The sequence below is a fragment of the Leguminivora glycinivorella genome, chromosome 1, assembly GCF_023078275.1.
Source record: "Leguminivora glycinivorella isolate SPB_JAAS2020 chromosome 1, LegGlyc_1.1, whole genome shotgun sequence".
In the NCBI taxonomy this organism is placed as follows: Eukaryota; Metazoa; Arthropoda; class Insecta; order Lepidoptera; family Tortricidae; genus Leguminivora; species Leguminivora glycinivorella.
Window position 1 is genome coordinate 15157833 of NC_062971.1, and position 17735 is coordinate 15175567.

Sequence of the window (17735 nt, forward strand, 5' to 3'; positions counted from 1 at the left end):
TCCCTCCGGTGAACCACATTTTATAAAAATCAATTTTCAGTCTTGTTTCCCAGTCGCTGTTCGTATTAGAAAAGAACGTCGGACTCTGACGCGCGCGCCAGCTATCGTCTGCGGATGTTTTTGTAACTAACTCCTTATCTACTTGGCTAACACGTATGTGCGCGCGAGTGGATGCCTTGAGCGGGCTTGTTAGTTCGATATTTTATCCCGAGAGGGCGCTGAAGTTAAATTAGTGACTTATTTATAATTAATTTATTAAAAACACAATTTTTTATTTTATGTTAAATATTTATGTTACACGTTTCGTGAGCGTTTCGTGAGCGTTAGTGCCATTCGGCTACGCACCCAGTTGGAGGGTGCTATCAATAATGTTTGCATGCAATGTTTCGCTTTTACAAGCCGTTGTCTCTCTATCAATTAAAATTTATGTGACTGCATTTTCATATTTACATAGTAAAGTCGCCTCATCGACATTCATAATACATTATTAACAATGTGTAAGTTGATACAGCCTATAGCTACCATAATTTAGTCGAATGGAATATTGTTTACAAGTTAAATTCAATCTATTAGAGATAGTTTTGGTTAACATTAGACAAATTGTGCCCCGAGGCGACACTCCGTTTGATATCCTTTCCTTGCTGACGGTGGTAACAAGGGACTTCCCTTTAAGTATGTAAGATTATATGTATAGAACATTTTCGAAAGTAGCTTTTTGATAATATTCGTTTTGGGCATTGTAAGAACATTATCCGGATTTGTTATCGTTTTGAGATGCATTTGAAATAGGATGAATAGGATTCATAGTGACAAAATAATGTAATACCTACACCCTTAGGTTTTTATTTGCCGTGTTAGTGATTGTGATTTGATTGATTTGATACTTGTGCAGATTATAGTTTGTATAAATTATAATTATAGTTTTGTAGTAAGTATTTAAATACGAGCAGGGTGCGTAGCCGAATAGCACTAACGCTCACGAAACGAAACGCTAGTAGATATCTATCTCTATCGCTCGTGCGTATTGGCGCGACAGAGCCGGACTAACTGGCGCGGCGTTTAGTTTTCGTTTGGCATCGGAGAAATGCCATTCGGCTACGCACGCAGAACAGATTAACAATATTGATATATAAAGTCAAAAACCAGTTTTCTGTAGTTATCCTGCCAGGTCTGAAGAGTAAAAAGTACAAGTTCATAACAATTGACGTTGTTGTTACTATTTTATTACTTGATTGCCTTTTAATAAAATATATGTTTATGTTTAAATAGTAGGTATAAGAATGGCCATACCCTACCAGGGTGCCATGTGATCCATTGTACCTATACCTACATATATGAATAACTTTGTACCATGGTTTACAATAAACGATTATCTTATCTCCTTACTGTACATATAAGTAAATAACCGAGAGCAATCTGCTCATAATAAATTGATAATGTAGAATGCATGTGTTCAGTTCAGTAGCGATTGTTACGAATAACAAACAAAAGAGTAATAAAAATGCTCATAGCAAATATAATTCAATTCAGAGAAAGCCATCAGTGAAGATGAAACAAATGACAGGCATCCATCCCCTTCCGCGATAGAGGCTAATGCTCATCACATTTGCACACCGGCGCTGTTGAAGAGATAATGGAAATAGATGTGGCATTTTTAACTGAATAAAAAGTTTTTGATACTACTACTATTGTAATTGGTCTAGATAGAATATATATTTTTTAATGGAAGTTTATACAAATATCAGATAAAATATATTTGATTCTGCTACTTAGAGAATAGATTCAAACCAGTATCAGTTTACCTGTCCCAAGATGTAGTTTATACATAGGTATTTATACATCTCGGATATTAGGCACAATTAACATATTTTCGGTGGCCTTACGTTACTTAGTGAATAAATAAAGATACAAACTATTCGTGCTTTTGATGGATGCAAGAAAAAATATGCTCTCTCATTTGGGATTGTCTAATTTTATAGTCTAATACCAATCATATTCAACACATTAATCAAATTGTATGTTTGAAGTATAAATTAGTAGTATCGTACATTTTCAATAGATGTTTACATGCCGCATCTAAAAAGGGATGGTTTTAGTAAATCCCCCTACTTATACCAAACAAATATCTGCTCATATTTTAGACATGTATCTCTCAAATTATTTGTTTTCATCGACTGTATCTGAACTGACATATACCTTTCCTTATGAATGTTATGATGTATTTTGTCTGCTTTATTTGACGTAATTTATTTCTTCTTTGTCACATGTTTCTTATAGGTGTATATAATAGGTTCGGTGTAGGTAATAACGGTACGATCTTGCAGATATTTGAAATAAGGTATTAACTAAATTACACACCTCTATCATAAACATAAAATAATATATTATGACAATAATTATTATAATGGAACGTTGATCATATAATTCTGGATTCCTACTGTTAAACAGGCATCTTCTGGGCGAGCTCATTTCATCGTAGGCCACGATACGGCTAGTCTGTGGCCAAGAGTACTTATATTTATAAAAAAAAAACCGGCCAAGAGCGTGTCGGGCCACGCTCAGTGTAGGGTTCCGTAGTTTCCGTATTTTTCTCAAAAACTATTCAACCTATCAAGTTCAAAACAATTTTCCTAGCAAGGCTTTAATAAAGTTCTAACTTTTGTGATTTTTGTAATTATTTTTTAAACTTATGGTTCAAAAGTCAGAGGGGGGACGGGGAACACATTTTTTAAACTTTTGGAGCGATTAGTTCCGAAAATATTAACAATATCAAAAAATCATTTTCGAAAACCCCTATTCATTTTTAAATACCTATCCAACAATATATTACACGTTAGGATTGGAAGGAAAAAAATCACTCCCCACTTTACGTGTAGGGGGGGTACCCTAATAAAACATTTTTTTTTCACTTTTTATTTTACCACTTTGTCGGCGTGATTGATATACATATTGGTACCAAATTTCAGCTTTCTAGTGCTAACGGTCACTGAGATTATCCGCGGACGGACGGACGGACGGACGGACAGACATGGCGAAACTACAGGGGTTCCTAGTTGACTACGGAACCCTAAAAAACCGGCCAAGTGCGAGTTGGACTCACCCACCGAGGGTTCCGTATCCGCACAAATTTACAATAGTTAAAATAATCTCATGTTCGTAACTGTTCCAAATTTCAAAGCGATAGCATAAGTAGTTCTCGAGATATTTGAAATGTTATATATAAGGGTTCCTTTTGTACATTTTTGGTACGGAACCTTAAAAAGAAATCTTAATGTAAGTACCAATATTATGTGCAAAGCTATAAAAAAACGGACATATATTCAAATACACTCATATATCTTGAAATACACCGGTCTCAGAACCACACTTTACTGATTAAAGAGAAAATCTAGTCACCTGTAACGTATCCAAGCTAGCACAGCTCAAAATTGGAAAAGGGACCACGATTAAGTATCCACCATCTGTCTTCAATGAGGACAATGAGTACTGACATACTTCGGCCACATAGCTCGCAGAGACATTGTAGAGACTTCTAGTGATGAGGAAAGTGAAAGACTGCCTGTAGAACCAAATCCAACCAGAGGGTGACCTATTAGTTATTTGTTATACAAGGGGGCAAAGTTGTATTTTAACGCCGAGTGTGGAATTGAAAAACGAGCAAGTGAAAGGATTCTATAGTTGAACCACGAGCGAAGTGAGTGGTTCGAGAATAGAATCCTGAACTTGCGAGTTTTTTAACACACGAGAAGTAAAATACATTTGCACCCGAGTGTAACACAAAACTTTTCCCCTCACTATAGCGAGGAAACTACAACGCAAAAAAATGCGTTTATCACTACTTCCAGTATTTCCACAGGTGGTAAATCATCTTTATTACTAGATTCACCTACTTTTATCAATTTTAAAGCAGTTAATTTGACTTTATTCAAGGACAAATTACTTTACCCACTAGTGAATAAAATGCGTTTTTACCCGCTGGTATTAAAGGACAAAACACGTGTTTTCGAGCTAGTGAGGGGAAAAATAAATATCTATCCCGATTGACAATTGACATTACACTTAGCAACAATTTCCTCACGCGATAAAACGATTTAGAGAGCTCTGCTGCCATAAAAATTGTTAGCATGATAGAAGTAACATTCCTCAGCACTGAGGGGCCGACTTAGAAGAAGTGTCGCCTTCAAAATATGTCATAATAAATCAGCAAAATGGTAAAAACAGGTTAAAGGCCTCGACCCCAAATAGAGGTAGCGTAATAAGTCAACTTAATGTATAATTTTATTGCTTTCTCCTTTCAAATAATAGCATGTCTGAAACTGAAATCGATATACACATCGATATTACATTATGGCTGATGTAAGTTTTCTAGGTAGGTGTAGGTACCTAAGCTATCTGTAATTCAACGCTTTGGATGTGGGTGACTAATTTAATAATTTATTAATTTATATTAAATACCTATTTAGTTTTCGATTTCTTTGAATCAGTAAGTTAAACTTTATGGGAAATGTATAAGTATGTCATGAAATACAATATATCGTCACTACTTTTAATAGTTATTTGTTATACAAGGGGGCAAAGTTGTATTTTAACGCCGAGTGTGGAATTGAAAAACGAGCAAGCGAAAGGATCCTATAGTTGAACCACGAGCGAAGCGAGTGGTTCAAGAATAGAATCCTGAATTTGCGAGTTTTTTAACACACGAGAAGTAAAATACATTTGCACCCGAGTGTAACACAAAACTTTTCCCCTCACTATAGCGAGGAAACTACAACGCAAAAACTGCGTTTATCACTGCTTCCAGTAGTTTCACAGGTGGTAAATCATCTATTACTAGATTCAACTACTTTTATCAATTTTAAAGCAGTTAATTTGACTTTATTCAAGGTCAAATTACTTTACTCACTAGTGGATAAAATGCGTTTTTACTCACTGGTATTAAAGGACAAAACACGTGTTTCCGAGCTAGTGAGGGGAAAAAAACTTGTATCTTCATCTGTCAATGAAAAGAAAATTGTAGTAAGTATGTATGGAATGCATATAGACTTACTGCGTTTTAACTTTGAGGAACAGCGTGAGATACGAGATTTTTTAAAAGTAGTGACGATATGTATTTATTTATTTATATTTTAGTTATTTAGTTCCTAAGCAACTAGTGCAATTTTGTGCCCTATGCACTGCGTGACAACGAGATTTTGGCCGTATGGTATTTTGTGGCCGCGGATTGTAAGGGAACTCATAAGGTGTCCATATAAATGAACTATTTCCTATATTTTGCCCTTATTTTTCAGTTTCCCTGAAATACATCACATACGTACGAACTTCTTAAGTTTTTGAAAAGATTGATCCGCCCTAAACCCCTTAATTTTAAAAATACGAAGCAACTGTGACGTTCTGCTGACAAAAGCGCGAACCGGTGAATCTGAATCTACCTCTATAGCCTCGGGCGGTACCTACCTCTATAATATGCCGTACCGCCTTTAGGTAGGTACTCCGTGGGGTAATAGGGTTTCATATATCAACTACATAACAAGCATTTGAAGCGATTAAAGGAATCGAAATTTATTACCATAATACATTTATATATATGGTATAACTTAGACCTTAAATAATGCAAGAAAAATATTGATAAAATTACATTTTAAATACGTATTTTCCTTTAAACATTTCAGCTTTACCACCTTACCAACACCTAAATAGTCACGACATGAGAAGAAGTACCCTGATTCAGCTGATAACAATTTGGCTATGTTTTGTAGCTGAATCTTAAAAGGCAGACAAAATTTCATAAACATAGGTACCTGGGATAACTCCGGGCACGTTCTATGGCTTTGATATCGATATAAAAAGATGATGATATAATTAATAGCTATTTATACTGCTCATACAAAATTTTCTATTACTAAAAAATGGTTCGATAATACAGATAACTTATGATAAAAAAAAAATTAACCTCTCATTCTCAAAAAGTGCACCTTTATGTCGTGTGTAGATGACATAAAATCGCATTTCACAACATCGCATATTGCACAATTTTACTGAGCAATAAAATTGTGTACCTAGATGACAAAACTTGTTAGATATATTATTTTATTTACGCTACAATTTATTAAAATTCCGTGTTTTCTGTCATCAAATTTAGTAAATTACATAAAATAGGAGTCGATTATCGTTCAAAAATGTTTGAGTTGGCAGAAAACCAAGCGTCTGAAACTCTGATCACAGTCATGTTGAAAATTAGAAAGTTAGTTGTCGGGAATTGTTTATATATTATGTTCTTTCCGTGATTTTTGGCTTTACAATAATTTCGTGGTGTAAATTGCCGTGAAAAATATAATTATTTCCTCGCAATCGAAGTGAAAAGCAGAGTCTACAACAAGGGCATAAATGTCCATTTTTACCCTCGTCTACTTTCGCTCACCAAAAAATTGCCTCGCGTAAAAATGGGTCACTTTAGGCCCTTGTTGTACAATTTATTATTTATCATTAAGAACCTAAAATTACTTGAAACATCAAGTGTTGGTCTAACCGCACTTATACTTAGAGCTCTATAGAAAGCTGATAATTTTCTCGTTTTCATTTTTAATTGAAGGGACAAGAAATAGTATTAATTTTCTAGAACATTTTTATATGTTGACAGTAGGTAACATCTATTTATTAATTTTCGATAAAATATTTTGCTACTTCACTTTAGTGTAAGTGCCCCGATTATCCATAAGTATTTTTTTTTATTTTTTCTTTTAAAGATAGAGGAGAATGGAAGAGGAAGACGTATTCGTGGGATAAGGGTAGGAGGAAGAAGAAGATTCATAAGTATTTTTTACCATACTGGTAGGTAGTGATATGACTATTCGTTAGTAAAGTATTTCAACAGAAATAAACTAAAAACCTAAAGGTTTAAAGCAGCCGTTCAGTCATCTTTCTCTATTTATTATTCCTGGGAGTTCCCGGCAATATGTAAGCGTACATTAATATTAAAATTAGTTTTCATTTAACCGGGTTGAAGTCTGACGCGGCTTGGACACTGAGAAATTGCAGTCGGGGGAAAATTTTTAAATTATTATACTAATGTTGCCAGACGCGAACATGAAACATCTTCGTGGATGAACGAATAGGAGCTATGTTCAGATTAAGACATAAGTTATGGTTTTGAATTTTGATACAAATATGATAAGAAAATTCGGCCTTACATTTATACATATCAATGCAAGTTTCCTGACTGAGTCGCTGACTGATTCATCAACGCAGAGCCGAAACTACAAATGCTAGAAAGTTGAAATTTGCACACTATAATGAATTTATAAAGTGTTCAAGAGATAACAGGCGATTTGTAAAAATTCCACCCCTAAATATAGGCATTTATACTTATAACTATTTAACTAAAATAAGCATAACTACATTAAGTTAGATTTTACCCTACATATAGGCTTTTGTGGAAACAGGAAACAACATTCTACAGGAAAACATCTTAAAACTATATACATTTACTAAAAATAAATATAAATAAAGGTTTGTACCTGATATGTAATTTGTATGGAACCTTCGGTGGGCGAGCCCGACTCGTACCTACTTGAGCCTGTTTTTTTGATAATTGACATAATAAGTTTATTATATTTGCTGCTACGGAACCCTTTGTGCGCGAGCCCGACTCGCACTTGGCCGGTTTTTTCCTTTTGAAACACGGAAACCTAAAACACAAATTATTGGATAAGTATTTATCTAAGAGAAATAAATAGGATAAGTATTTATCTAAGAGAAATCTGGGGGCACGGCAGTGCCCCCGCCAAGTCGAGCAAAAATAGGCACGGCCGTACCATACCATCCTTTTCTCGAAGCATTTCAGACCATTTTCGACCCCCTGTTACTCCGTTCTGGATAAAACTAGAAACCTCAATTTTCAGCACCCAAGTAGTCATTGTATAAACACGGTATATTCCAAATTTCATTAAATTTGAACCAATAGTTTAGGAATAATTACTAGCCAAAGTTTCTTAGTTTTGTCACTCACTGGCTGACTGACATACGATCATCAATGATAATAAGACACTTCTAGTACACCTGGAAGCTTCAAATTTAGAATACAGTTAGTGTTTAGTGTATAAATCACACAAAAATTAAAAAATGTTGCAATTTCATTCCAGGTTTTCAGATACACCAACTGCATAAATAACTTTGTAATCTCATGTCAATATATGGGATTTTTGAAAACTTATCCCAAGATTTAGCGTTGGCACTAGTTTTTACGAAAGCGACTGCCATCCGACCTTCCAACCCGAAGGGTAAACTAGACCTTATTGGAATTAGTCCGGTTTCCTCACGATGTTTTCCTTCACCGAAAAGCGACTGGCAAATATCAAATGACATTTCGCACATAAATTCCAAAAAACTCATTGTTGCAAGCCGGGGTTCGAACCCGCGACCTTCGTATCGAAAGTCGCACGCTCTTACCGATAGGCCACCACAGCTAGCGAGAGGTGTCAGGAATTAATTCAGATATTGAAATTATTGTGGAACGATGTATCAAAATGTCGCAGTGTACAACATTCATAAGGTGCAATTAAATGAAAGAAGGATTTTAGTCACTGACAATAAATATTGTCTGGCATTCGCGCTATGGAGTTGAATAGTCATAATATACCAATCAACCAAATGATTACTCAATCGTTTACAGACAATTACTTTTCGTATCGATATTTAAAGCCATCGTAAACATGTGCACTAAAACAATCATAAAAATCGAATTTGAATAAGATCGTAAACATTTTGAATGATGGCAAGCAGTTAGAAAGGCAAAATAGGAAATGGCGAAGCGAATACTAGTGCCTTGAATTCGTTTTTGTTATCTCCAAGTGCATTTTCCAACTTAAATGGCCACCTTGCCCCATTTCATAGAAAAGCATTACGAACCTTCTACATCTATACTAAAAGCCAGGATATGTACGGCATTATTTCATTTTTGGCGATCCATGATTAATCTCTTCCAAATTTCGAATAACTTGAGCAATTGGATTCAAATATAAATCATTATTTTAAATATAATTCTCCAATTTAGGTACAATTCGTTCAATAATAAGGGCACACCCCTAGAAACATAACATACTTGAATGAAGGTAAAGGTAATGCGTTACTGGCAGCGAATGTGAGGGCTTCAAGTGGGTATCTACCAAACAGCGTCACTTTTTCCTATTCAAGCATTTTATGAGAGACAGCTCGTATAAGGTATGCCATTCCTTTTCATTGGTCGTATAGGTGTTTTCTAGACCATCAAAATGGCTTTTGTTATGCATTGGGCACTGAATTTTGAGTTCGAATAGTCCAATAAGGTTTCAAAGGCAATAAGGGCAACCGCTTTGATGCAATGCGTTTGTATAAGTAAGATCGACCGCGCGGAGCGATACGCACTGGACTAATATCTGATAACTTCAGGGAGCGTTTCAGAGTGGCGCGGACGTCAATCTCAGCTTCATACAAATTGGTCGCGCGGATCGCTCCGCGCGGACGGTCCGCGTGACACTAAAACCAGCCTAAGGTCTACAGAAAGTGTTTGTAGAATAACCAAGATGAAAAAGACACGTTTACTACTTCTATAATAGTTTGATCTCTTCCGTTTGAGTCCAAATACAGAGTCCAACTTTCCGAGACTGAGATGGTAGGTAATTCTTTTACTAATAAAAAGAACTGTCACTACTCTCCTTAAACAGTCATTTATCTGTCTGAGTACCTATTCCGAGTAAAAATTATGATACATTTTCTATAATATTAAACAATGTAATGTTTTCTAATTACTTACTTACCCAACACATTATTATTTTCTTTGGAGCTTTTGGACTAATGACTCGCGTACCTACTTGAAATAAAATTGGAAACTGCATACTTAATATGTGGAGAACAAACGGTGTAAAACGGGGTAGATGGAAAACATTAGCATTACACACTTGCACTTAGTTCTTAGTTTTTAAATCAATTTGTTCACAAAATATAAAAAGCTCATCATGATTGACTCGCGGTATTGTCGCGGGACTCCATCCATAGTCGGGGGACTGTTTTTAGGGTTCCGTACCAAAAAGGTACAAAAGGATCCTTATGGCGCCGCTCTGTCCGTCTGTTTGTCTGTCTGTCTGTCACATTATTAAATATCTCGAGAACTACTTATGCTATCGCTTTGAAATTTGGAATACTTATGAACATCGTTAACCTCTACAAATTGAAAGTATAATTTTTTTAATTTATTAATATTAATTACAGAAAATGGCCAAAATGAAAGGAGGGCAAACAGTAGGTACATTTCAAGTAACTAGGTCAAGTTAGGTATAGTTAGAAAGAGCTCAAACTGTACATATCAAAACAATTTTTTATAATTTTTTGGTTGAGGAAAAAAAATGTTTTTTTCAAGGAATATGTAAAAAAAATACCGCCCCCCCCCCTTATCTCCGAAGTTTACCAACATAAATTTATGAAATTTTCACCAAACATGCCTATTATAAAAATACAATCGTACACGTGTCTTGAAAACTTTTTTTTATTTATAAAAACCTTTCAGATTTACGTTTTCAATTTCAACACCCTTGCGGGTGTTTATTGTACCTGTATTTTTTAACAAAATAACAATGAAATTACCTGCTTTCAAATAAAGGCAAAATGGTTACAATCGGTTCACGCAATAAACAATTAGGGGTAGAATCAAGCGACACGTTAAAATTGTATTGTTCCGTTATTGTATGGCCCTGTGTACTAAGTCGTTACGTAAAAACGAATTGAACGCCAAATTTTCTTTTACAAATTATAATAAGCGTATATTCTAAATCGCAAAATCGAGTTAAACGCCATAAAGATGACAATTAATTCGTTTTGGTTTAAAGTTTTGATGATTTATAAACGCAATATCGATTTAACCGCCCTAATGGTGTCGTTTAATTCGTTGTTACATATTTGAAATTGCAGGATATTTCGCTTAATGAGAACTAAGTATCAAGCGGTTTTGTTATATCATAATATCTTATGTGTGTAATCCTGGCTAGTACTAATGAATTATTATTAGTTACAATGCCAATTTTGCCATATATGCTGAATTTTTTTGACATTTATTAAAAAAAGTTGATTGCACAACAAAACTAAATTGTTAGACGGATTAATCCTAATCATTGTGGAGGAAAACATTGTTGTTGATTTATTTACAATAGCACTATTTACTCAAATATATGGAATTTTATTTTATTCCAGTATTCACTTTACCTCTAACAATTTGCATTAAAGAATCAAGCGACAAAATATGTCTCATAGTACGCTACGGCGAAATAAATTAACCTCATCGCAGTATTAGTTCAATAAAGAATCAAGCGGAAAAACGTTAATAACTTCGAAACTAGAATAGGTATGGTGTTATTTATTTTTCTATTTAAATTATGAACACTTTTATAGGTTCAATGTCAAAATTAACTTTTTTGCTTTATAAATGAACTTACAACAACTGATTCAAATTTCAAATCTTTCTAGCTCATTTTCTCGATTTCAACTAACTGTCGCTTGATCGCTTATTCCATAACACTGTCCAATTATCCCATAAAAATCACCTTCCATACTAGCTCGCGCGCATTAGTTTACTCAATTTGCCGATAGATGTCGCTGTACGTTGAACGCTCATTTCCTACATCGCGTTTTTCCTGATATAATGAGGTCGGTTCAGGAGCGTCCTTGCGACATGTCGTAAATTATTAATGTCGTAAGTCGAATAGTCCTTATTTTATTTGGACGTTGTCTAACAATAAAATTGTATATTAAAATATTACTCGTTATGTGGGAAATTGAGTCTTGAGGGATTTAGTCTATGAATAACATTTTGATGATTCAACTATTGAAAGTTTGTACGGAACCCCCGGTGAGCGAGTCCGACTCGCACTTGACCGATTTTTTGTTTTTCGGTTTACGCATATACATGGAATAATAGTACATTACGATACAAGTGCGTAAAAAAGGAAGTTCGAAACGAGTGGCGATAAATTAAAACACGACCGAAGGGAGTGTTTTAAATCGACACGAGTTTCGAATTTCCTTTTCGCACGTGTATCGTACGATGTTTTTCAGTACTTCGGAGGTCCATCTGTACTGAAAAACGTCGTTCGATACACGTGCGAAAAGGAAATTCGTAACTCGTGTCGATTTAAAACACTCCCTTCGGTCGTGTTTTAATTTATCGCCACTCGTTTCGAACTTCCTTTTTTTCGCACTTGTATCGAAATGTACTATTTTAAATTTTACCATATCAGGGCTGTACTATAAACCATCAGCCACGACATTTCTACGACTACATTGAAGCGAGACAGCGATGGGACTTTTCATTCGCACATATGTTGCCGCTGTTGAAAACTAATGTCGTGGCTGGGCCGTAAACAAACCGGAGCTGTCAAATTTGACAGATCCAGGTGTAGTGAACCTTTTTAAAGGTCATTGAAGATCAAAATAGGTGGCTACTTACTTGGTACTTTTTATTTATGGTGAGCCAATTTATAATGATTATAAACACATAAATGGTAAGTAAGGTGAAAGTAACAATGCGATACCTTGTATTTTTAGGTATTTAAAAAACTGTGAACAAACCGTCAAAGGGGTTGTTTATAAGGTAACGTTTGGTTCCTGTTCAATTTTTTTAGTAGTTTTTGAGAAAAATACGGAAAACTACGGAACCCTACACTGAGCGTGGCCCGACACGCTCTTGGCCGGTTTTCGTATTTAAATAGTATTTTATGCAACAGGCGTTTAAAGGAGGTCAAAAAAGACGAGTGGCGTGGGTAACAATTTGAGGCGAAGCCGAAATAGTATTTTATGCAACTGGTGGTTAAAAGAGGTCAAAAAAGGTGAGTGGCGTGGGTAACAATTTGAGGCGAAGCCGAAAATTGTTAATAAAGACGCCACGAGCATTTTTTGACTCAGTTAAACACCGTTGCATACAATACTTTTTCTACGACCAAGCACTTATTTTGAAAGAAAATTATAAATCAACAAATACCTACTTTCAGTCATCTTAGTTATCTAGTGGACCGCCTACCATTTTGAATATGCAGTTTGAGTGCAAACATGAAAATAAAACTGTCTATGGTATGGTTCTTTGAAGCCTGGCCACTAAGACGAATCGAGCCGAGTTGAGTCGAAAAATTGTTTTTAAGACGCCACGAGTATTTTTTGACTCAGTTAAACACCGTTGCATACAATACTTTTTCTACGACCATGTACTTACTTTTTAATAGTTTTCTAGAATAACTTTCGTGAAATTAGTACTGTTCCCTGTATTTTGACTTGTCCTCTGTAATGATCCTGTACTCACCCTGTCGCTCGCACTCCCCCGCGCCGCCGCAACCCCCGGCGCCCCGCGCACCCACGCAGGCTACCTAACAAGTATAAGGGTTAGTACCTTTATATTTTAGTAGTGTTACACTTACACCAAGATTAAAATGCAACCATGAGGAATTTAGATAGTACGCTAGCAATAAGGATCAAATAAGGATACAAAGGATATGATGAAGATATGTTTGTATTTGAGAAGGCGTATATGTTTCGTCAAATTAATAGTACATTACGATACAAGTGCGTAAAAAAGGAAGTCCGAAACGAGTGGCGATAAATTAAAACACGACCGAAGGGAGTGTTTTAAATCGACACGAGTTACGAATTTCCTTTTCGCACGTGTATCGTACGACGTTTTTCAGTACAGATGAGCTTCTGAAGTTTCGACCTGGCATATAATGAACCACTTCTCGCACTAGTGCGTAAAAAAAACACCATCTGTACTGAAAACGAAATTACGTGTTAGTGGAATGAAATGGAAAATAGTAGTGAGCTCAATTTTTTTTTAAATAAGGAAAAAAATTCAGGAACCAAACGTTACCTAATAAACAACCCTCTAATTTGACAGCTCAGGTTTGTTTACTTTTTTCAACGGCCAAAAGTACAAACTATAATAACTTCCTTGATTGCCATAGAATATTTTAATTTCTTGCATTTTTTTCTCTGACAAATCCGTTTCGGCCCTTTGTCGTTAGAAAAGATGGCTGCAAAGCGTTACACTAAAGAAAATTAGTATTTAGTTAGTCTTTTTCTACTCACAAACTCGGTGGAACGATTCGGAAACCTTATGCGTGCTGGCCAGCTTTATTAATTATACAGTTGTTGTATTTTGTATTAATTATTCAGTATCCAGGCCGATAGTCCAATATCATATGTTTATCATAGAAATATGTAACATGCCGTCCTTTTTCTTCACGTTGGAGAAAAAGGGAGGCGTACAGAGCTATGATCATATTTGTATGATAAACATATGATAGTGTACTTTCGGCCGTATAGGGAATTAGGGAAGGTAACAGAATACAACAAAATGTAACTACTTACAACATAAACCATTTTATTTGTACAAGAACACGTAATATACGATTAATTCGTTTTTTGATATAAAAATATACATAAAACAAGCAGCCTTCTTAACAAGCAATTCCTAGGATTGTGACACTTTCCCATCAGCTGTATAATGTCCACTAAATATTCTACACAAAATAATTCTCAATTCAATTTTTGCAAAGCAAAAGACAGCTTGTGCAATAGGCCTGACGTTGTTTTATAACTCATAATTGATGTCAAGGCCAATAGTCCACTATCATATGTTTATCATAGAAATATGATCATAGGTCTGTAATACAGACTCTGTATGCCTCCCTTTTTCTCCAACGTGAAGAAAAAGGGCGGCATGTTGCCTATGATCATATTTCTATCACAAACATATGATAGTGGACTATGGGTCTTAGGCCGATAGTCCACTATCATATGTTTCTCATAGAAATATGATCATAGGTCTGTATGCCTCCCTTTTTATCGAACGTGAAGAAAAAGAACGGCATGTTGCCTGTGATCATATTTCTATGATAAACATGTGACAGTGGACGATCGGCCTAATTGCTTCTTAATTATGATCAACTACATAGTCGCGTGAAAACGATAAAGCCTTCCTGCATCATAACTTGCTTGCCCTAGTCCCATTTACTTGGAGTCGGTGCATCATGTTTGTTTCTTCCACATCTCTCTATTGGACATTGTCGTTATTCACTTGTACTCCTTTAATATCATCGCTCACACAGTCCATCGACCTTTTATTCGGATCCCGCTACCTCCCTCTACATTGCTTCTCTGCAAATCAATTGGTATTCCAACAAGACATAAGGTTTACAGTACCAAGCGAAAAACTTTACTATTGCAGATTACCAGATATTGATTAGCAACTTGTATATTAAAGAGAACAATTAGACAATTACCCTAACTAAGCTGTAGACTAACATACATTATAATGAGATACCTACTTAACCTTACGTTTTATAATACATTGTAATTTGGCAAACTTAAATGTTTAACGAGTATAATATAAACATGGACGAATCATATTAAGTAATACAGGCTTTGCATTGATTGACCTTGTGAGTTTTAAAATAATTCGATTAAAATACCCAATGTAAAAAATCGTTAACTATAACATAACAATGAACATATATAAAAATAACTAGTCGTTTCTAGAATTTAAAATAGACGATTAGCCGATAGTGTTGGAAAGTTAGAATGCACACGCATTTGTCCCTATTCAGAGAAAAGACAAGAACTAAGAGAAAATATACCTCTCTTGCATACTCAGGGCCCAGGGCTCATTTACACAGTGCGAGAACTTGCTTGCGAGTTTGTGGTGAGACATTGTGGCATTTCATTGGTGTGCTGAATTGAACGTAGGCTACACCCCGCAATGTAACTAGTTCGCGCGCTGTGTAAATGGGTCCAAACTTTTATGCTGGGCGCGTGCCTACCTTTTGTAAGCAACTTACTGTACAAATTACAATGTTACATAGGGCCTTCATATCCGCTCAAAACGTACCACAAAATGAATATGTTACGAACTTAAACCAAGAGACTATCTAAGTTATTAGGACCGTCATACTGTGCATATTAATAATTATTTAACATATCTAAATTTTAAAAATGAGAATCTGAGTTAAAATACTTTCAATTATAAAACGCAATTGTTGCATACTTAAGACTATTTGAGGACCTACTTAGTCATTTTTATATATTTGAGGTTCAATATTAACACAACTATAAAATTAGGGCGAACATGATTACTAATTCTGAGCAGTCACATGTATATTATAAAATTAAAACGAGACTAATGGCCAGTTGCATCAACCATATTTGACAGACACATCATCGTCAAGCGGCAAACGTCTACGGAACTTCCCATACAATAAAATTTAACGAACGCTTTAACGGTAACAGACGGTTTGATGCAACCGGCCCTTAATTGCGTAACACTTACGTTTATATTTTGCCCCACGTTTCGGAAGGAACATTACAGCCGTGGTTACGGACAGATTCCCTTGAGTCTGATAAGCCCTCTTATATTTTATAAACGTAAGTGTTGACAATATGAGTGAAATTTGGTCACATGTAATACACTCTTGTTATTCATGTTAATGTGCAATATGTAACAGACCCATTACCAACAACACTACAGCTACGTACACCGAGTTTCTAAAGACAGAAACATTGTTCTAATTATATTCGAAGTCGTTATTATCAGCAGGCGGTCTCGGGTTGTTTATAACCGACTCTAAAGACGTACGCACCGCGTGCCCGTTCAGGATCCTGTCTGCGGTGTGGTGAAAGTGTGGCAATCTGCCGAGTTCCAGAAGCGGTAATCTCAGAACAAAATCTTGGTCTAATGATCTATCGAATTGCAGTCTGGACCGTTCGGACCACGGGATGACCCGAAAGTCTGTAGAGGCGCCTGAAGTGGACTGGCCGGAGGTGCTGGCGACTATGGGGTTGAGGCGGGGGATCCTCTGGGCTAGAGCGCGCAGCCTGGAGCTCTCTGGCCGAGGCTCGGGGACTACGCTCTGTCGGGCCGGCTCCGTGCGCTCTCGAGATTGATTGTTGGTGAACATGTGTTGGTACCTGTAAACAATTATTTTGTCCGTAATCACGTTTGTTTTAAAATGTAGTCATTATAGAACCTATATTTGAAGTGCGTGGTCGTTAAATGGCGTCTTAATAAGGGTAGGAAAGGTAGTCACAAAATGTATAGAGCCCCGCACATTTGACGACTTTTCTCTTTCCGAACAGACTCTAGAGCTGTTTTTCGACCGCTGTAATCTAGACTGCTGATCTCCAATACGAATTACTAAATACTGGGCGGAGGTCCTTGGCCGCTGTAAACATAGAGGTGTTTTTTTTCTCAAAACCATGCAAAATGTCCAGTCCAGACCAGTCTAATACGATACTATCGTATGTTGTTGTGCACTACTTACACTGCATAGACAACAGGATAGCAATATTGAAATCAGCTTTCTATTCTTATGGATAATCCGCCTACCTGGCGATTTCCGTGTGGTTGAGAGGCCTCGCGTCCCGGCCTATCCTCTGCACGGTGATCTGGCGCTGGCCTTGCGCTTGCGCCGGCGACGTCACTTCGTTGGTCTGTGTCTGCGTGCTCGCTTGACTCGAAGTTGGGATGTTCAGAGCTAGGAAGTCCGGCAGAGGGACGCAGTATACGCCGACGTCCTCCTGAAATTGGTTTAATATACATTTTAATTAATCGTTGGCACGAATATGTTTTAATTTATAGACCAGAAACATGAGTACCGTTTTCATGCGAGAATCCATTTATCTAGCACTCCACGACTTCAAGCAAAGACGTGCAATTCGCTCGCAAGTTGCAG

General features: G+C 36.2%; 1 protein-coding gene across 1 annotated transcript in view; it reads right to left on the reverse strand.

Annotated features, from left to right (window-relative positions):
- Positions 1-14365: 14365 nt before the first annotated feature.
- The window catches only part of LOC125225112 (serine/threonine-protein kinase 40-like), a 38418-nt gene continuing 35048 nt past the window's right edge, over positions 14366-17735 (reverse strand). Inside the window, exons 7-8 of the mRNA XM_048128708.1 lie at positions 17390-17580; positions 14366-16971 (exon numbers count right to left, since the gene is read on the reverse strand). Of these exons, the coding sequence (XP_047984665.1) occupies positions 16569-16971; positions 17390-17580 (594 nt within the window). The 3' untranslated portion in view covers positions 14366-16568. The remainder of the gene's footprint in view (positions 16972-17389; positions 17581-17735) is intronic.